Here is a 20,934-nt window from a genome sequence, read left to right as displayed (position 1 = left end):
CAAATGAGAAATAAAATATTGTAATTAAAAGGTTAAAAGATTAATTATTTTTGACTACTCTGAACATGTCTGTATTTAGGGTTTTTTTTTATCTCAAAACTTTAACCCAATATTTCAAATTATATGTGTGTTGTATGTTTATATAGCACTTAACCCTTAACATAAAGAAACAAAAACAAAAAATCTAAAGTGTAAATAAAATACAAAATATAAAGTGTAAATGAAATTCATATTCAAATACTTCGGCAAAGCTCCTATAGGATAAATTTGGATAAATTTATTAAAATAATTAATTTACTTTAATTAAGTAAAATAAATAAATAAATAAATAAATAAATAAATAAATAAAAATAATAATAACTAGAATGTACATTTCCTGAAGAAAATGTTGCGGAGGCTAGTCGAGACGAGCATGTGACGTCATCTGAATACTCTTGAAGAAGTTTTCATCATTGTGCTCAGTGTTTTGATATGTCACATGTTCATGTTGTAAAAAGTTTTTTGATTTTGCATATTTTGGGGGTGGGGCTGCGGCACAACCAGAAGGCCAGTCAGTACACCAATTTAAAAGTTTGTTCAGAGTATCACCCTAAAGGAGCTTGGCCAAGTTTGGTGCAGATAGTTCGAAAGCTTGCCGAGTTATAAACCTTCAAAGTTTATAATGGGAGTCTATGGGAAAAAAGGCCATTTTGAGACCCGGTACCGGAAGTACCGGTACTCGGATCACTTATAAAAGTCATAGCACACCTCTCCTCAATGAGCCGGTCAATTTGACACGTCATTCATGGGTCTAGGACAAAATCTGCGGGACAAGTTACGTGACGAAGTTTTGTCCGGAAGAGTATGCAGGATAGTAAGAATGATGCTTTGCAAGCACCATTAATAATATGACAATGGGTGGCATCATTTCTGAAGCCTTTCTCACTAGGCTGCCCCCAATGCCACAGATGGCAGCAATAATTATTCTAAGAGACAGGAAGGATTATGCCTTCATTTTAGAGGATGGGTGGAAAAGGATTCAGAAGGGTTGAACTTTTTCATGCCCTTTTGCTTCTCAGAAGAGGAAGGAAGGATGGGAGGGAAGGTATAGAGATGAAGAAAAGGCATGTGAATAAGGAGATGTCTGTTGGCATGACAAAATGTACTGAGTAATAAAGTTGTAAAAAAATGGTAAATGTACTGCTTAATGTATTCATTTAGTCATTTAGGTAATTATATACTTTAGAATTTATAGATTTTATTATACAATGAGTATTTGATATTTGAGTATATTTCTTGTCTTAAACATTATGTTTTAACATACATATTTTCTATCATTCACTCGACAAGTATTTATGCAACAATCATTTGCATGACTTATGAATTATGGACATCATTGAAATGAATTGGAATTTTTCTGTGCTGACAGGAACATTGGGATTCAATCAAAGTACCTTCCTCATGGAGATGTCACAAATTGGGTTCTCAACACACATTTTAAATGTGAGTTTTCTTTATAAAAGGACTTTTTTGGGGGGTCTTTAAAAGAGAGCTACAGGTTCCAGTGCACTTGCCTTATTTAATGGCATACTTCTATTAGGCAAATTTACAAATTGTAACGATGTTAATCTCTGAATATGATGTTAGCATCTTCTGGCCCCTCTATTAGTTTACCATTCAGAATAATTATTTGTATAAATTACTATACAATCAATATTGCGGAAAAAATAAAGGGATGTCTTGCTTAATTTAAAATTCTATTTTAATTTCTGCATTTCTTTTTTAGGATGGGATCTTGTTTGGCATGGTGGGAGCTTATGATTGGGAGGGAGGGGTTTTGAAGGAGGGGATTGATAGAAAAGTCATTCCTCTTCGAGAAGCCTTTGAGGAAGAATTTCCTGTGAAGCTAAAGAATCATGCAGCATACCTAGGTAACTTTTCCTTTGTTGAAGTGAAAACTGTTTCAGGACAATATTATTTTTAGTCCATATCAAACATTATTAAATGTAATTAAGCTCAACTTTTGGCTTTAGTGCCTTTTAGGCTACACTGTGCAAAATAAATCTGTGTATCAAATATGAGGATGTACAAATTCTTAAAATACACTTGTGTGGATGAGTTTCTGGCTAAGCTGAAATCACTGATTCACAGTGCTGAGCTGCATAGAAGCTCCTTAGCTTAATAATGGAGGAAGGCTTCAGTGTCTTCAGCTAGATTTGGAAGGTTTTTAACAAGATTCTTAAGTTGAGTGGGATTGAAGAGTGTCATGCAGACTTTAATGAGTATAGTCTTAAGCAGTTGACTAGGATTGGCTTGATCCTGCCTGAAATATTTTCAGACAAAGTACATTTAGACTTTCTTTACTGTCTGCCTGTATCTCCTTATTGTATGAATAAAGATTTTTTTTACTGCTCATATAATTGACAGCTCCCCACAGCAATATTATTTAATTTATTATTGAAGATTACAAACTGGTTCTGTGTATATTGCAGGTTATACTGTGTCCTCAGTGACAGTAGGTGATAGGAGGAGACTCTATGTGGCTGGGGCACCCAGGTTCAAACACAAAGGAAAGGTAATTCTGTTTGACCTGAGTCTTAATGGAGATCTCAACATCACACAGGCCATTGAAGGAGAGCAGGTAGAGATTTTTTCATTCATCACCCGATTTGTTCTTTTATGGTAAGCACTGAATTGCTTCCATTTCTAAATGATTATTTCCCTTTTTGTCATTTCCTCTTTCTAGATTGGCTCCTATTTTGGCAGTGAGGTGTGTGTGGTGGATGTAGATCAGGATGGTATAACAGATATCCTCCTGATTGCTGCGCCCATGTTCCTCGGGGCAGGAAATAAAGAAACAGGCAAAGTCTATGTTTACTGTTTAGATGGGGTAAGAAGCGGAAAGGGAAAAGGAAGACACTCTAAACTTTTTAGAATTTTTTCAACTTTGCAGAATTTTTTTCCAAACTTTTAAAGCACTAAATTCCCTCTATAGGATGGTTTTTCACCAAATGGGACCCTGCATTCTCAGAAGAAAGCCCAGGATGCTCGGTTTGGTTATGCCATGGCTGTGGCTCCGGACCTCAACCATGATGGATTTTCTGACCTTCTAGTGGGAGCACCACTGGAAGATGATCACCAGGGTGCACTTTATATCTACCATGGCGATGAATTTTATATAAAACCCCATTACAAGCAGGTAAAATTATTGTCAAATCTCGACAAACACATAACAGTTTAGTAATAATTTCATGTAAAATATTAGTGCAAAATCTGCCTTAATGAAGTATTTTCACAGGCTCATGACTATTTTTTTTATTTTTACTCAATCTACACTGCTTCTGTCATCTATATCTGAATTTTCTCTTTCTTACACACTTTTGCTATCTCGTTCAACATTTCTGCCTATCTCTTTGCCTCTTCCTGTAGCGTATCTCTGCCTCCTCTCTCTCTGCAGGTCTGCAGTATTTTGGCCGCAGTCTGAGCGCAATGTTGGATATGGATGGAGACAAACTACTGGATCTGGCAGTTGGAGCTCACGGCAGTGCCGTCATCCTCAGGTGCGCTGCAACATCTGCACATTGTGTAGTTCTTTTCCCCTTAGTGTTTCCTTTGCATTATCAAACAGCTCACTCCTGTATTCAGGTCTCGCAGCATAGTGCAGATCAACATGAGTCTGAACTTTCAGCCACATTCTATCAACGTTATACAGAAAAACTGCCACAGAGGTGGCCGGGATTCAGCATGCCTTACCGCCACTGCCTGCTTCAGGACCATGTCCCGTTCACCAGGCTCACATGGCACAACCTTTGGTACCAACAAACTCCCAGTTTAACATATACACTCAGTAAATAAAATAAACTCTCTACATGCACTGTGTATTCTTCAGTTCAATCCTTGTCATTTTACAGATCTGCAGTTGGGGGCCATGTTGGATGACAGAAAATTGTCTGCACGTGCTTTGTTTGATGCTAACTCTCAGAGGCAGATACTGACAGGGGTCAGAGTTGAAGTAGGAAAGTCTGTGTGCCACATGCTGCCCTTCCATGTATTTGTAAGTCCATACAATGCAGACAGGCAGAAAGACAGCTAGACTGGTTGTTATTGTTTCCTTACTGTTTCTTCAATATATTCTTGTTTGATTAACAGGACACAGCAGACTATATCCGACCGATCACTTTCTCCCTGAACTTCAAAATTAATGACACAGATAGCGGCCCAGTGCTTGATGAAGGCTGGCCAACCACACATAAGCAATCTGTGAGTTCAGAACATTTACTATCTTTACTCGAGCTACATAAGAGAAGACCCCGATTTTTACTTATAGCTCTGTGTTCATAGGCAGGGATGCAGCATGACAAAGCAGCTGGAAGTCAGTTCTTTTCAATGGGAGTTGTAACCATTTATACTGACAAGAGGCTAGGTGAAGCAAAATTGTTTTACTCACTCTCTCACTCCTTTTCTACCGCTTATCCGAACTACCTCGGGTCACGGGGAGCCTGTGCCTATCTCAGGCGTCATCGGGCATCAAGGCAGGATACACCCTGGACGGAGTGCCAACCCATCGCAGGGCACACACACTCTCATTCACTCACGCAATCACACACTACGGACAATTTTCCAGACACCACACACACAAGGCGGAGGCGGGAATCGAACCCCCAACCCTGGAGGTGTGAGGCGAACATGCTAACCACTAAGCCACCGTGCCCCCTGCAAAATTGTTTTAACGTTATGTAATTTTAATGCAATGATGTGACAACTACTGATGGAAGTGAGAGATGGAGTTTATTACAGTTTTCTCCCATCCCTTCATCTTCAGTAGCCACTATATCCTGGTCAGCATCATGGTATATTAACAACATATATTCTGGATGGGTCACCAGTCTAATACAGGGCACCATACAGGCTGCATCTACATTAATCCCAAAACCTTTTTCTCTATGTTTTGGAATTCCCTCCACACTGACCCTGCAGTTATGTCCAGTGAAAACTGAACATTATCGAAGTCAATAAAATTTAAAATGGATATTCAATCAAAACTATTAACATGTTTTTACCCATGTGATGCACCATGTGACCAATTCGGCCATGATGATGATGATGACGATGAAGATGATGTACTGTTTACGTATGCTCGTATAGTGATGTAAGCATTTCAGACGTTTCAATTTGGACAAGTGGACCAGTGTAGAGCTTGTCATGGAGACTGTTTTTAAAAAAAATTCAGTTTTTAAATATATCTGGTAATAAAACATTTTTTTGGCTTCTATTTGACCAATTTATTTCTAATCAAATCTCCTAAACCAGTGAATACGACTCCTGAACACTGTTTTTTTCTCACACACATTGTCAGGTCATTTTAAGTGGGAAGACTGGTTTGTGATCACAATAGGTAAATAGGTAGCTTTGCATACATTCTATAGCGAAAAATGTCCAGGCTGCCATTGTGAACACAGGTATCCTAATAGTGAAAACAGTACAGCATAACCTGGAATTTCTAGTTAATATCTGGATGTTTGTATTTTGTAGATTCCATTTTATAAAGACTGTGGAGAAGATGATGTGTGTGTGACAAACCTGGTTTTGCAAGCACACATGGACATCAAAGGAACAAGGTACTGTTAACAGGTTCTTAATGTATCTTGAACAAGGTCTGATGAAAAAACATAATTGTTTAGGACTGATTAATCAAGAGGCTTGGTTTTGGATTTGTGTCAGAGTTGTTTTAAGGTTAATCTCCTGTGTGCTGGCAGGCAGCAGCCTTACGTGATCCGCAGTCCTCGAAGACGCCTTGCTGTGGAAGTTCAGCTTCAGAACCAGCTAGAGAATGCCTATAACACCAGCCTCATTATTTATTACTCCAAAAACCTTCACTTCAGCAGCCTTAGTATACGGGTACACTTCTGTTTCCAATGAACAGGTTTATTTCTTATCCACTGCAATGGTTGACTCCAGTCGATTAAATGAAGATGAAAATAAAATGTTCTCTTTCTCTCAGGAGGATGGCCAATTTAAGATTGAGTGCACTGGACTGAGTTCCAACACTCACTCATGCAATGTCAGCTATCCTGTCTTTCGCTCTGGGTCCAAGGTGTGCTCTCCATTTCTGCTGCTCATTTCCTCATTATTGTCTAAATTAAAACATCTACTAAACTCCATCTTATCCCTTCTCAAATCCATTCTCTTATCTCTCATTCTATCTTTTTTCTATTAGGTGAATTTTATGTTGGAGTTTGAATTTAGTTGCACATCTCTTATCAGTAAAGTGCAAATGAAGTTAGTTGCAGAAAGGTAACACACACATACACTCACACACACACGCGCGCGAACACACACACACACACACACACACACAGTTCTGTTCAGAAGACTTAGGAACATTCAATGGTTTACATGCAAATACCAGCTACCTTTGTGTTTTTGTCTGAAAAAGCAGCAGCCTTCATTATATTTCAGGTTTGTCAAATAAAATATTATATAAAAAGTTGCTTTCTTTACTAAAACAACAAGTGTGCCTAAGTCTTTTGTACAATCCTGTATATGCATCTTTGTAGCTACATAAATATGTTTATTCTGTAGTATGTACATAATAGGAAATGTAAAAAGTAAGAAATATAAGTAGAAAATTGAAAATGCTTAGCTCTGGGCCACCCTGTTGTAAAAAAAGAAATGAAAACTGGTGGTGGTACAGTACCTTAACCCCCCATCCTCTAGGTGATCAATCAAATCAAAGTCTTTTATTTCTCTTATACCACAGCAATTAGCAGATGATTACATTTAATATTTATAAGACTGGTGAGTCATAATGTGCCATTTATAAATATATTCAATGTCGTGAAATGTCCATGAGAAAAGTTTGTTGTTCTGATCATTTCTATTATAGCTATAAAAAGTTAATATGACATAAAAGTGAAAAAAAAAAGCTTTCTTCTGAAGACTTCCTCATGGTGGAAGACTTCAAATAAAGGCTTCCACAAATGTTAAATAGACGTCTCTTCACTATGACACTATGTTTTTCTTTGTTAATTAACTATTGTAGTGTAGATTGTGGAGTATCCTTCTATTGTTATTATAAAAATGACAGTTCATTAGAACAAACTCATTAACATTAAGATATGATTTGAATCAATACTGTCACCTCCAGAATTGAAAATCCAACAAACCTGTATAAAGACTATTTTGCAGCTTGAAAATTCATGTAACACGATAGTTCTAGATACTTGAAGGTGTATTAAGGTTATCGGGGTTCAATACAGATAATAACGTTCGTGTTTTTGACCACAGTGACAGTGTTGAGCAAGAGAAAACTCTTTCAGACAACACCGTTCAGCTACAGAGTATAGTTCAGTACGAGCCTGATCTCTTCATCACCAGGTCAGTGGCTTCTGTCAACTTTTCTGTTGGTTCTGTGCAAATGCCGTGTGTTTCACTAGCTGTTCATACTCTTAGACTATAAAAAGTGTGATGCTAGATTTCCTTATTAGTTAGAAGAATGTTTTTGGAACATATAAGATGTGCTTGTATTTCGAACAATATTTTATATATGAAATGTAAAGTTCTAACAAAAATGTACTTTATCCCCCATGCTTTCTCTTGACTTGGTCCTGTACAGTGATTCCAATCTAAACCGCTATGAGGTCCATCCCACTAGGACTGTATCAGAGGGGACAGGACCTGAGTTCTACACAAATTTCAGGGTATGTGCTATAAGTAATGCTCAGTTACCAATATTTATCCAGAGTTAAGCCTGATATCAGTAGATAAAGAAATCTGTCTTTTCTTTGTGTGTTTGTGTTTGATGATGTCAGCATTTACGAACTGATAAATATGTGTTATATACAGTACAGTATGTATATTTGTGTTTTGTGTGTTTAGGTGCAGAATCTAGGCTGTTATGCGGTGAGCAATGTGGAGCTGAGAGTCAGTTTACCCTCTGTAGCTGCCACAGACAAAGCTTTCTCTTCTGTAGTGGATGCTTTCTCTCACAATGTGAGTGTTAACCTTGTGTGGGTAGTGGCAAGATATTTTCTTTAACAGCTCACTAACAATAGAAGGTTACATGCACACCGTTTAACATTTGTTTTAAAGCACAGTTATGTCTACAGTGTAGGCAATATGAATGTATGGGATTGTGTGTGTGTGTATTTGTAGACCTCTGGTGTAAACTGCAGTATTAAGAGTGAAATAGCCCAGCTGAAAGCTGCTCAGAGAGACGTGCGTCCACTGCATCCTGATGATATGAAGAAAAACGAATTTTTAGTAAGAGACATTAACTTATTTATTCAACACTAAAAGGTAACGTGATATGGTCAAATATAGGGAAACACATACTCATAAAAGAATGTGGTTCAATATGTCTATATTTAAAATAAACCTGATGCTGTGTTAAATAGATTGTATTGGTATGGTAAATATCTCTGGGTTTTAAATGTGTTTATGCAGAACTGCAGTTCTTCATGGTGTGTAGAGGTCGTGTGTCAAATCCAGCAACTGCTGAAGGGACAGACAGCCGTTATTCGCATCACTAGAAGGGTGCATGATAACTTCTTCAGACAGGTAAGACAGGTGCACACACACACTCTTACCTCTAATATAGTTAAAATGTATGTTTACATCTAATTATTTGTTTGTCAGAACAGTTAGAATTCCTATCTAGTAAACAGAATTATAATATTTCCTATACTAAAGAATATGTTGTACATACAATTCTGCTAAAATAAGGCACCTCAGTAGGTGGATGCTCTGATATACAGTAGTTTGTATGCAAAAACTGTCCAAAAATGCTACCTACCTGGCTGCCTTTTGTAAAAGTCATTGCTGGAAAAGAAAAGGGACTTTGTACGTTGTGGTTTCTCTCTCACATGACAAGCTGCTTTTTTTATTGTTATATTAACAGAAAGTTAAAAAAAAAAACTAGAGGTTGGTGAGGGAAAAGTTTACAGTTGCTATAATGAAAGTTATAAAATGTATAAATTCAACTTGTTTTGCAGATGTTCCACGACATTAAATGTAACTGTAAACTGATCAAATGTGTGTCTTATCATTTTTTATTTAGTAATAACATTTTAATTGGTCTAATGCTGAGATCTAAGAGCAATGAAACCAAAAATGACAATGCATGTTTAATTGCTTACAACATATAAAAAAAATTACCAAACACAAAAACCCTTACAATCCCAATATAAGCAAACCATTTATTTATTTATGTTTGTTTGTTAGGCTAAGTTTAAAGCTGTGATGATAGTCGGCTCCTACTACCTGTCTGCTAAGGAGTCTAATCTGATCACACTGGGCAATGCTGGGCTTTGGAGAGAGGTGAGAGGACTGCAGGGACTCAAACACAGCCAGCGTTACTATAATATTGTACATAGGTCATATAACACTTTTTTCTGAAGAACTTTGTGGTTTATTGCATGATTGTGTTGTGTGTGTGTAGACCGTGTTGGAGGTTCTAAAGGGTCGTTCAATTCCAATCTCTCTGTGGATCCTGATTGGCAGTATTATTGGAGGTCTACTGCTCCTTGCACTCATCATTTTTATCCTGTGGAAGGTATGGACTTTATTCTCAACATTTATTTTTATTTTTTTGTGTGTACTGATTATTGGCTAATATCCAATACTGATCAGCTAAAGCATTCCTAACACTTTCCTTTATATAACTTTGTTTATAGTACAGATGCTCATACTGCTCGATCGCTGTTTATTTACACTCTCACATAAAAGCAAACTTTATACTTAAGGACCTTCCTTAGTTTACACCAGTGAATACAAATACAATTACATCTCCATAACCAGAGGCATATGTTTCACTGAATTGGCACCATCACAAACTTTACACAATGGGTTTTCTTATTCTGCGACTCTTGGTTTTCCTCTAGAATTACATCTCTGTCTGCCAACCCAACACTTCTGTTTAACTTTGGAAGTGTAGGCTAAATTTTGCAAACAAAGCAAACAAACCGTATTGCAACTTGACCTCGTTTAGTAACGTGGAAATGTATTAAATGCAGATTTACTCTTGCTTTGAATGGGGCTGAATCCACGACAATGTCGAGTACTGTGCTTAAAGACGTTTTGAGGTTTCTTACTTCTTTTCCTGTCTTCCTTCCAGCTGGGCTTTTTCACAAGAAAACAGAGAAAAGACGATGAGGACCACGAGGACTGAGTTTCACCTCCACTGACGCACTGAGTTGATACGTCTCACGTGTTGATCTAATGCACAATTTCAAAATTGACTCCTTCCCTTCTTCTGGGAGCAGAACACTTACCTATTATACCTGCTCCACGTCTCTGAGAGAAGTGAGTGCTAGCAACAGTATTGGAATTATAGAAAGCAGAAATGCCTTTTGAGCGTAGGCACTTTGGGAATAAAGCAGGCACCGAGTTGAGGCATCGTCAGGACACATGTTCAGTTCAGTGAGAAGTCAAATGAAAGATTTCAAGACTTCCCGGGGCGCTGTAATGAATGACCTTAATATAGCTTCAGAGAGGCACTGCTAATGTCAGGCTTTATTTGGATTGCAGAGTAGAAAAGGGTGGGGAAGAGGACTGAGTGCGGTGAAATGCACTATTCAGGCATAGGGGCAAGAAGTGTAATTCAAATCAAATTCATTTTATTTATCTGCATACAAATACACTTTTTATTCAGTAGGTGTTAATTTCTCAGGTTTGTATCGCTCATGTTTTGAGTCAAAAATCGATGTTGAATAAAGATTTGTAATTCACTCTAAGCTGGCGTCCTTTCTCTCAGATGTGAGAGCTCATATTTGGCAAACAGACACCCATACAAGCATTCATGAAATGAAATACTTTAACATCATTATTATGGTATACATTTTTATATTGATCCAGATCATCAATAAAAGAATCAGTCCTCTAGGTAAAACATGTATACAAAAGGAATTACAAACCAACATGACTGAAGTTCATAATTAAATAAGCACCTAAACCATTACGAGTTTATGCAGCAAAAATACAACTTAAGGAAACAGATCTCACTAGCTAAACATCCACTGAGTGTCAATGTGAGGAAGCAGAGTTAACGTAAGATTCTAAAAGGAATATTGTCTCGTCTACCTGGTTCTCACTCGAATCCAGCCTGTGGATAGAAAAGAGAAATGAATCAGAATTTATTAAGCTAATCATGTGTTCTCCAGTGTTCTATACTGTAAACATAGTGTGTAACAGTATACTGTATAGTACTATACACCATACAGTATGGTGTATAGTAAATTTGGATAAATTATCATTTTGATATATTCTTAATATAAAAAAAAAGATGGACAAAATTATTATGGAAACAGCAGGAACTGTATGAACAGACCAAGGAACAGAATGTTGATTGAGGTAAAAGGAGGATAATGTAGTTACACCCCAAATTAATGAGCATGTCTGATTGGTTACAAACTTCTGGCCTGTTCGGTCAATCTAAAGTATTAAAATCCAACGACAAGAAGAATCACAGGTCTAGCCTGGTCCACCCTCGTCTAGCCTTTTGAGAGTTTAGTTTTTTATGCCGCTGTTGAATAAGTGCTCTAATGAAATGTGTGCATCTGAGACTCTTCCTGGTCTAGTCATCACTCCATTCACCATTCTTGATCGTCTTCCCAAAACATCACTCCAGACATGACCAGTCCTCCAGCAAACCAGCACAACCTGGGAATCCCCTTTCAGCAACTACATCAGGGAATCCCCATCCAAGTGCAACACAATGCAAATATAATACCTCCAGATGTTTGCTGAAGTGGTGCATTAACATGGTTTGTTCAGGTCATGGTCTGCACACATTGTAAATGTGTGGGAGTACTTTAGTTTTTGTGTACTAGTATAGTTCAAAAAAGTCTCATTCATCGTTAAAAAGAAGTGTCTTTCTCTTGAAAGTGCTCTTTGCTCACAAGATAATACCTTAAACTGCAGATCTTCTCGCTACATTCAGGATATTATTCTCTGTGACCAACATATGTAATATCCTTTCTAGATATTGAGAGATACAGTACACAGACAAGATTAAGCTGATTAGTTTTAAAAACAGTGATTCACCTACTGTAGATATTATCTTTTAATTCCAATTTGAGCTAATCCTTCACGTTTCCCTTACAGTATGCACACAACATATAACACAGTGGGCTGAATAGTGTAGTTTGTGTGTAATTTAGTACTTGTTGGTTGAAAGATGTGGGAAAATAATAGCACAATAAACTAATGAATGGGAAATTGTGTAATGGCTGTCCAAGACTAGACTTAATACAGACTAGTGGTACAGTACTTGTTGATATGATGTCGGAGAGCCTCTAGCTGCTGTCTCTCGGGTGCAGTGATCATCTCTTCCACCTCAGCCAGCTGAGTTGTCTCCGCCCCGCTGGCCTGCAGGGATGCCAGGATGGCTTCAATGCGCTGTGACTTCTCCAAATGACGTCTTTCAGTCAAGTCAGCAAATAATCCAAAAGACAGTATTAGACACATGAACGTCACCAGTACTAGAAAGACACAGCACTGCACAGTTGTTTTCCCTTTTCCAAAATACATCAACAAATTTCCTCAGAAATACGAGGTGTATGATAGGAAAACCCACTAAACCAAGCAGTGAAAAACATCTCAAAACTTACTGTCTAGCAATTAAAAGGCAGGAGGGAACTCACTTGTTTTCTTTGGTCTCAAACAGTCTCCTCTCTATCAGGTTACCCACCGTCTACAGGTACACACAAACACACAATCTCACATATATTCTGTCCAAACTAAACCTCAGATATCCTATATATCCATCCAAGTATAAAAACTGTGTCTATAATATATGTAGTGTAGATTTATATACTATGATTCGGGTAAAGTGTATCTCACAAATGTAACTCTGAGTGTGAGAGTTTGTGTGTGTATGTGTGGTGTGTGTGTGAGTGTGTGGGTGTGTGTATGTGTGGTGTGAGTGTACGGCTGGCACCTTGTAGCAGTTCTGCAGCAGAAGCCTAGCGGTGGGCAACTGGTTAACAGTGTAGAGGTAAAAAGTACGAGAAGGAGCATGATCTGGGGTTTTTGGGATTTCCTAGAGACACCAAATGAGAAAAGATCAGACAGACTTTATTGGCTTTATCAATTACATTTATGAACTCATAAAATTCATTATATTGCTGAATATGTAATAAAAAAGTGTGTAATAAAAAGCTTCCCTAAAGTACCTTTTACAAACTGCAACTTTAACTTCACTAAAATTTTAGTGTAGTTGTGTGTGGTGGTTAAGCAGCAGTTGTGAAAAGAGTGCAGGGAGTGAAAAGAGTTTACACAGAGTAGTTGAAAAAGCCATGAAAAAGAATCTGAGGCTCATCATTGAACAGGATCATCATAACTAGACAGTTGACAGCCAGGATAGAAAAAAAGCCCATCTGTTCTTTTTCCAAACTTCAACGATCTTGTCTGGGAGAGTCTGTGCCCTATATGAGGTACTATCCTTCCTGGTAGCTCAAATCCATCTGCCCATTTTCCTTGAATTAACAAGGCATTTCCACCCACAGTATTTTTTTATACTGTGTAAACTCTAGAGACTGTTTCATGTCCTATTGGCAGGAGATTTTGAAATACTCAAGACAGCCCATCTGGTACCAACAACAATATGCCACAGTTAATGTCATTTTTCCTCATTCGGAGGTTTGACGCGAACTGAAGCTCTTGACCTGCATGTTTTTTTCATACACTGTGCTGCTGTTTTATGATTGGCTGATTAGAGGACAGCATGAACGTGTAGTTGTACATATGTTCCTAATAAAGTGATCAGCCAGTTTAAACCTGTTTATTCAACAACGCTCGCAGTGAGGAACTCACTGAATACAGTCAGCAGGTAGTGAAGAGTGAAAATTTCAATAAATTCATTCCCCTTTACCTAAAGGCAGGTCTCTTTCAGCATTGTATGTTACCTGCAGCTGGACCAGGTTTTCAGACAGCAAAGTGTACAGCATGTCTTTAGCCTCCTTCGCAGGAATCATGGCAAAATCCTCCACCTGCTTCTGCTCCAAGTGCTTTTTCCGTAACAACAGGCGAAAAATCCGGGCTGACCGTGAACCGAATCTGCTTCCAGAATAAAGTGAACGAGATGCAATTACACACCAAAAACAGCTACATGCTAACTTTAACTGAACCAGAAAGTAATCAAGCTCACCGCTCCTGGACTACAGATTCCAGTGTAGCTCTGGCCAGGTTAGCCAGCGCTCTGTGCAAATCTGAACACAAGCTCAGGCTCAATACTTATTTAGTTTCTACACCATGCAAGGGATTTATCTTTTAAATCAACTAAAAGCTATATTAATTTACATATGAGAATCTCCTGCAAATTCAGTTTAGTAACAGTGCAACTGAGGATACTGACGCCGTACATTCCTCCTCCGCTGTCACCCATCTTACCCACAAACTCCATCTGAGAGAAACAGAGAGTGGTGTATGGTTAAGAAAGATTGCTGAGGTCACGCATATCAGCATACATGTCATTTCATTTAGTTTTTTACCGGATCATCCACCAGTAGGGTCAGGTACTGGTCCAGTATGGGTCTGCTGATGTTGTAACTGGGAGGCAGCGCTCGGAAGATCTTACAGAAAATATTTAGCATGGTTTAACCACATGTACAGTAACTACTAAAACAAGACATTAGAAAGAAAAGCAACAGAATAACAATACACGTCTTTGCATGTATTTTACCTCGTTAGCTGAAACGGCTTGTGTGGAAGCAGCAGTAGCTGGTGTCGTCACTTCACTCATTCTCAGCATGGTTCTGACAATCTCGCTGCTGGTCTATGGTGAAAGGTGGGTGACGACCATGGGTAATTGTTAGTTGTAAATGTTCAGAACATGTGTTACATGGGTGTGGGTGGAGTTAGGTACGACGATATAATCACTGTAACACGGCCATTCATGACTTATCTAAAACAGTGACAAAAAAAGGCGGCTCTCTCCTCAGTATTTTTCTTCCAGTATACCCCATATACCTCCTCTGTACTTGGCCAAACTATGTCAATCTGAACTCTCTTTTTTTCCCCAAACTATCCCTACCTGTGCTGTCGCTCTAATATATTTATTTCCTATCCTGTCCGTACCAATGCAAATCGCACCATCTTTAGCTCTGTCACCTGTCTCCAAGCCATACAACATAGCTGGTCTCACCACAGTCTTGTAGTTTTCCCTTTCACTCTTCAGACACTTTACTATCGCAAATCACTCCTGCCACTATTAAATTTAAATTAAACATTTTTTTTTTAAAAATCCACCAAAATAGTAGAATTAAGCTTTTATTGCAGGCGTTAGGACTCAAACACAACTCAGCTAACCAGATTTCATAGCAGAAACTATTCCTATTAGAAAATATTCTTCTGGCATTTTACTAAATGCAGAAATACACAATAAAAGATTGTAAACATTTGGTTGGTTGAGCTCTACCTGGTCCAGTTTAGAAGCTACAGCCCCGATGATGGCCTGATGTCTGAAATGTAAATGAAACCGCTCAAAATTCACCTGCCAGTAAATTCCCTCATCTCCACAGTCCTGAAGAGAGAGGAGTGAAAAAAGCAGAGAGTGTGTCATAGAATTCATAAAGGGTGATTCTGTAGTGTAGACATTTATACACTATCTGTTTTAATAGCAAAAACCATCACCTCTCTGTTATCTATTTTGGCTCTCTTTGCTCCTCTATCGTTTGCTTCTACATCTCCACTTGAGCGTCGGCGTTTCCCCCGACCTGAGAAAGAGAGAACGCAGAGACACAACACCATACATCATCCTACACTTACATAGTGTCATACAGAGGGGTTCAGTGGTGCTCAGTAAAATCAGTGGTTACTGATTTTTAATCCCAGAAGTGCTACAAGAAAACTTTACACCCTTCTCAAACCAGAATGACTCCCTACTCACTATAAAGTGGAACATACATGCCTACATAACAAGCAGAAAAAAACATTTAAGACTGAGGCCATCCTTAAAAATATTTAGATTTTCAGTAACAGAAAAAAAATAAATAAATAAAATAAAAAAAAAAAAGGTCGGTAGGTAGGTCTATTTTTTTTTTCAAGTTTCGGTCGGACTTAAAGCAAAAAAAATAAATAAAAAAGTTGAGTCGGTCCTAAATTGACAGGGTCGGTCGGGTTACGGCAAACAAGAATATTTTTAAGGATGGCCTGACCACCTATTTTTAAAACTACAGAATTTAAACTGGAATGCTGTCCTCCCTTCTGCCCACAGAAAGGCTATTTGTGACTTTTGCATTTGATTCAATTTCATTTTTATAGTGTGTTAAAAATGGACACAGTCACAAAGCAGCTTTACAGAAATGCAGATTTATTTTCAGATCTTTAATAAGCAATCTAAAGAAGACCTGAGGGGAAAAAAACTTGAGAAGTACCAAATCAATCAAACCCATCCTCTTTGGGGTGACAGCGAATAGTGCGCTTATAAACACAGTAGAGTCTTTGTAACCCGTATCCACGTAACTCGGGCTGTGCCGTGTTTACATGGGGAAAAGGATTAGGTTTAAGGGATTTATGATGGGTTTTTTCTTTTAGGATGATGGTATCCTAAGTCTGTAGTCTAGTGAACCAGTGTTAACATATTCATTAGTAGAGACTTAAAAGCACTGAATAAGGGCATCTGCCAAATGCTGTAAATGTAAGAATCTGCTAATATTATGGTGTCAGATACCATTTCACAATTTCAGAGATCCTGTGGAGTCCAGACCTCAATAGAGCTGTTTCGGTGGCAACGGTGATTTTAATGTTATGGCTGACTGATGTATACGTTTCCAAGAGGATCAACCCATATCTGAGACTGATAGATGCAGCGAGATTACTACCTCTAACTAATTAACTAAAATATTGTGAGAACAAAAACACCTGTTTTTTTTCCGTTCTTTTAACCAAATTGTTATTTGTGTATTTTGTTATCTAATCTGGGAATTTTATACTTCAGACAATTAAAAGACAAGGTTTTGAACAATCCAGATAGTGGTATCTCACTATCTAAACCCCATAACAGAGCTTAAAAAGAGACACAGATCAGATGGGGTCTTCAGTCAATACCAGTTATCATGAGATTTCTAGCTCATGTGCTCAGTTAGGTAGCGATCCCCACAGCAAGACAAAAAGAAATATTAATGAAATATAATGAAATATAATATTAATATTAATGAAATATAATGGTTAAAGAAAGCTTTAATTCTATAATCTTATTTGTTTTAACAACAGCACAAACTACAAGCTTCCCACCAAATTAAAGTGTTCAATCAGGCAAGGAAAAAAGCGAAAACTTCATCACTCCTTTTTCCTTATTCCAGTATGGATCCATTGTTCCTTGTTTACTCTATCAGGTGCTCACTCCCGCTTCCTGATTGGCTGCAGTTCCTGTCTGTCACTGTGGATTCAGACTTCTTTCAAGCCTAAAGTCATACTGATGTATACTGTATAACGTACGCATACAATTTTCATACACACCGCTGTCAACATTTTATTACAACTTACAGTTGGTATTTTCTAAAACAAACACGTGCAAGTGGAACATCTGGACACTTACCAGAGAGGTTTATCTGAGGCAGTTTATAACAGTCTGGGTGGCTCTCTGGTTGATCAGACTGAGGTGTTGATGTAGCAGGAGCTCCTGAGGATGAAGTAGCAGAAGTTCCTGAGGATGATTTTCTTGAGGCTGTTGCTCCCAAACTATCCACTGGAGGGCAGCGCTGAATGAAGTGAGTCTCCACCAAACGGGAGAACGCGTTCATCACCTCGCCATAGTCCATACTCTGGCCATCTGGGTGCAGAAATTCAATAAACATGTGTATATACACACTTTTAGTATAGTAAATGATCACACATGTAAAAGTAGTTTGCCATTTTAGTATGAAGGTGTGAAAAACCTGAACTGAAAAAGCAGTTTATTGAATTGACTTAAAATGGTGTCCATGTGATTGAATTATGTTCCAGTAATGTAGTTTATGCTTATAAATTGAACATAATCTGGACATGTATTTTCAAAGTCCTGTATAAATTGACCTACGGCTTTCACCTGAGCTGAGAATTGAAACCAGATCTTGCTCAGCGCTAAGCAACACTCACACCACTTATCTTTTCTAGCTCCTGTTCGAACCATATTTATTTAATACTTCAGTAATATTTATGAGAAATGGTCGTGCTCGCTCTACACAATTCATTCAAAAGAAACTTGTTTAAATTAAGTTTAGTATAGGCAAATGAAATCACATTTTAATAAGAAATTTGATATTTTTATGATTATACTGTATAACTACTGTATATATGTAATACGTTCTCTTAGATCTCACAGACCACAATTTCAGTGAAAGTCTACACAAACTAAATCCACAAAAAATCCTAAACAAAACATTACCTCATATAAGAGTAAAAAAAAAACAATGAATCTATAAATCACATTTATATTATATATACACACACACACACACACGTGTTTGAATTATAAAGCAATTCTTCCAAATTTCATCGTTGTAAACTTCTCAGTATGTTTTACCCATATTATTATTTTGTAAGTTCTTTATTTGTTCAAAGTATTTTGTAATTTGCACCGACAATATTTCTAATAGTCTCTATCTATCAAAGTTCATCTTATGGACATGATGCATTTAAATCCACACCAGCTTTTTGGACGCCTTCAAATTAAGTCACTTACTGATGTAATCACTTACACATTTCTGCAAAGAATGTAGAGAGCAGTAATACAACAGGCTGCTTAAACCAGCCACTGTAATGACAGCCAGTATAAAGCCTTGCTTTATGTCATATTTCCATATGACATAATCAGCCATACACTACAATGTGATTGTATCAGCATGCGTGAAGCAAGCAACTGGGTTTGTGGGAAATTAAACCTGTTAACTTTCTTGTGCCGTGTTACGTTACAAAGATGTCCAGATGTGAGTTTTGAAGATGTAAGAAAAAGGTAACACCATAAATACAGGGTTCATTGATTTTTTCCAGTTCCTGCAGCTTTTATTTATCTAATAACTTTTAATGGACTACAGTTTAAAACATTTACTGGAGCTGAATCCTTCAGTGTCCCCAGTCTAATCTGTGTGTGATAGGGCTTTAGTTAAATCTGCGCTCTCAGTTTCCTGCTAGTTGCCTGTCTGTTCAGTACAGTAAAGTTTACATAGGTTCCTTCACTGTGCAAGCAAAAACATGCAACACCCCTCATTGCTTGCTGTGTGTCAAGGTGAATGTAAGGTATGAGGTATTTTTCCACTTATACTTTCATATTTTATATAGTTTTTTATATAGTTTATACTTTTATATTTATCTATCTCCTTTTGGTTTTGGTTTATTTTTTATCCTAAATTGCATTCCTTTTTTTATGCTTATATCCCGGACAGATGCAAAAAGCATTTCACTGCATGTTGTACCCTGTATGCATGTGTATGTGACGAATAAAATTTGATTTGATTTTAATGCTAGCTATTCCCTTTTTTTTCGCCATCAGGGTAAAGACTAAATAAATGTATTTTTGTTTCCCATATGCAAGTTAATAAAATAATTCCAAACCCTAAGCAGGAATATGACGGGTAATATCACACTACTTAAACCGTGCATTGCATTGTGACATGAATTAGACCAACAACCAATTAGATGTACAGTCTCTTAGGTAACAAACTGTATAATGTGTTACACTACAGCTCACTTACCCTCCATATTCTGTGTCAATCTGTCTGCTACAGTCCTGACCACACTGCTCATGGTCATTTGACCCCTCTGCAGTATCTCCTCTATGATCAGCTCTCCCGTGTCTCCGTACAGACTCTTAGCCGTGTAGATGTAGCGCGGGTACCGGAGCATGTAGAGAATGCGCTCACAGTTAATCTGGTACTCAACTGGACCAGCAGGACCCCTGCGGCCTGGACCAAACTTAGACATACCGTGCTGTACCAGAACACATAGACACTTCTTCACCTATTTAAGAAAATGTAAGTGATACAAAAAGAAAGACAGTTGTTTCAAACAAATCTACATTTGTAAACAAATGAAGTGTGCAACATAAGTGTACTCTAAGAAATACCAGGGTTACCAGGTCAAGGGAAGTCTTGGTTTCATGAGCCAGAGCCCGCAGACTGAGTGTGCCACTGCGCAGCAGGTAAACTCCAACTTTCTCCACCACTTCACCAAAGTGTTCTCTCAGGAGGAGACCACACAGCCGCACCTCCTGTGATGTCATCTCTAAGTCCCAAAGGGATCAGAGTAGAAACTATGTGACTATGTCCAACTATTCAAAATTCAGATTCATAACACAGGATAACTGTGTGTAGTTATATTACTATGTTTCATTCAAGTGTAACAGTAGGTCACATTGTGCACTTGAACGTGTGTGCAATTGTGCATAACTGTGTCACACCCTGTGTGTAACACTATTACTGTGTGCAACTGCGTGCAATTGTTTAACAGTGTGCAAAAGTGTGCAACTGTGTAACACTGTAACTGTATGGAACTCTGTGTATCTCAACAACTGTCAGTTGTCAGAATGTCAACAAACGTAGTAGGTGGATCTGTCTGATTTATGACCCCTGGGGGGCTCCGTACTTTTTAAGTTTTTGCCCTGAGTGGAAAAACGGAACAGTGGCGTTACAACTAAAAGGCTGAATGTTTTCAAACCACCATCATAACCTGGCTAATGTAGTTAGCATTTAGCTAAATGATGTTAACCACTTTATATCTATCATCCTTCCTGGGAGAAAAAGAAAGTATCAGATATTACGCACCTCCAAAATATCACTTTTTCCCCCCCTCGGGTTTACTGTAGAAGTCAAACCTTAATAGTAAACGTTTTCGTTAGAAGTCAAAGCTCACATGGCTTTCGGAAAAACACTTCCGGTTACAGAAGGGCCGCCTCCTCCTCCTCCTCCTATAGGCCAGGACATGAAAATCCTGTATTTTCCCTTTAAATACCAATTTACATAAACACCGCCCTCTAAACGC

General features: G+C 37.9%; 2 protein-coding genes across 3 annotated transcripts in view; one reads left to right on the top strand and one right to left on the bottom strand.

The window, feature by feature from the left end:
- Positions 1-10,466, top strand: part of itga10 (integrin, alpha 10) — a 28,323-nt gene extending 17,857 nt beyond the window's left edge. For both annotated transcript variants that reach the window (XM_060870407.1, XM_060870406.1), the window contains exons 11-31: positions 1,409-1,482; positions 1,766-1,910; positions 2,472-2,620; positions 2,726-2,869; positions 2,975-3,178; positions 3,409-3,539; positions 3,625-3,791; positions 3,891-4,033; positions 4,129-4,239; positions 5,512-5,597; positions 5,736-5,877; positions 5,981-6,073; positions 6,197-6,273; positions 7,267-7,356; positions 7,595-7,679; positions 7,858-7,971; positions 8,134-8,241; positions 8,425-8,538; positions 9,202-9,297; positions 9,419-9,532; positions 10,094-10,466. In XM_060870407.1, coding sequence (XP_060726390.1) covers positions 1,409-1,482; positions 1,766-1,910; positions 2,472-2,620; positions 2,726-2,869; positions 2,975-3,178; positions 3,409-3,539; positions 3,625-3,791; positions 3,891-4,033; positions 4,129-4,239; positions 5,512-5,597; positions 5,736-5,877; positions 5,981-6,073; positions 6,197-6,273; positions 7,267-7,356; positions 7,595-7,679; positions 7,858-7,971; positions 8,134-8,241; positions 8,425-8,538; positions 9,202-9,297; positions 9,419-9,532; positions 10,094-10,147 — 2,441 coding nt within the window. In that variant the 3' untranslated portion in view covers positions 10,148-10,466. The remainder of the gene's footprint in view (positions 1-1,408; positions 1,483-1,765; positions 1,911-2,471; positions 2,621-2,725; positions 2,870-2,974; positions 3,179-3,408; positions 3,540-3,624; positions 3,792-3,890; positions 4,034-4,128; positions 4,240-5,511; positions 5,598-5,735; positions 5,878-5,980; positions 6,074-6,196; positions 6,274-7,266; positions 7,357-7,594; positions 7,680-7,857; positions 7,972-8,133; positions 8,242-8,424; positions 8,539-9,201; positions 9,298-9,418; positions 9,533-10,093) is intronic.
- Positions 10,467-10,573: 107 nt separating this feature from the next.
- polr3c (polymerase (RNA) III (DNA directed) polypeptide C) lies at positions 10,574-20,854 on the bottom strand. The gene is made up of 15 exons (XM_060870409.1): positions 20,718-20,854; positions 20,030-20,178; positions 19,650-19,914; positions 17,516-17,749; positions 15,610-15,692; positions 15,395-15,499; positions 14,660-14,752; positions 14,469-14,549; positions 14,329-14,380; positions 14,126-14,186; positions 13,884-14,034; positions 12,917-13,018; positions 12,621-12,670; positions 12,248-12,397; positions 10,574-11,080 (listed from the first exon to the last, which is right to left on the bottom strand). The coding sequence occupies exons 2-15, from the start codon at positions 20,174-20,176 to the stop codon at positions 11,002-11,004; spliced, it is 1,653 nt and encodes a 550-aa protein (XP_060726392.1). The 5' UTR covers positions 20,177-20,178; positions 20,718-20,854; the 3' UTR covers positions 10,574-11,001.
- Between the last annotated feature and the right edge of the window lie 80 nt (positions 20,855-20,934).

The sequence above is a fragment of the Tachysurus vachellii genome, chromosome 5 (assembly GCF_030014155.1).
Source record: "Tachysurus vachellii isolate PV-2020 chromosome 5, HZAU_Pvac_v1, whole genome shotgun sequence".
NCBI classification, from domain to species: domain Eukaryota; kingdom Metazoa; phylum Chordata; class Actinopteri; order Siluriformes; family Bagridae; genus Tachysurus; species Tachysurus vachellii.
Note: the sequence above shows the minus strand (reverse complement) of the source record. Positions and strands in the feature narration are given on the sequence as shown.

Bases quoted from the DNA above. Each gene is read 5' to 3' on its own strand.
- polr3c (XM_060870409.1), bottom strand. From the start codon at position 20,176: ATGACATCACAGGAGGTGCGGCTGTGTGGTCTCCTCCTGAGAGAACAC. The intron at 14,550-14,659 runs GTAAAATACATG...ATTTTCTGTAAG, and splicing joins AAGCCGTTTCAGCTAACGAG to ATCTTCCGAGCGCTGCCTCC. The intron at 14,187-14,328 runs GTATCCTCAGTT...GCTTGTGTTCAG, and splicing joins AGGAGGAATGTACGGCGTCA to ATTTGCACAGAGCGCTGGCT.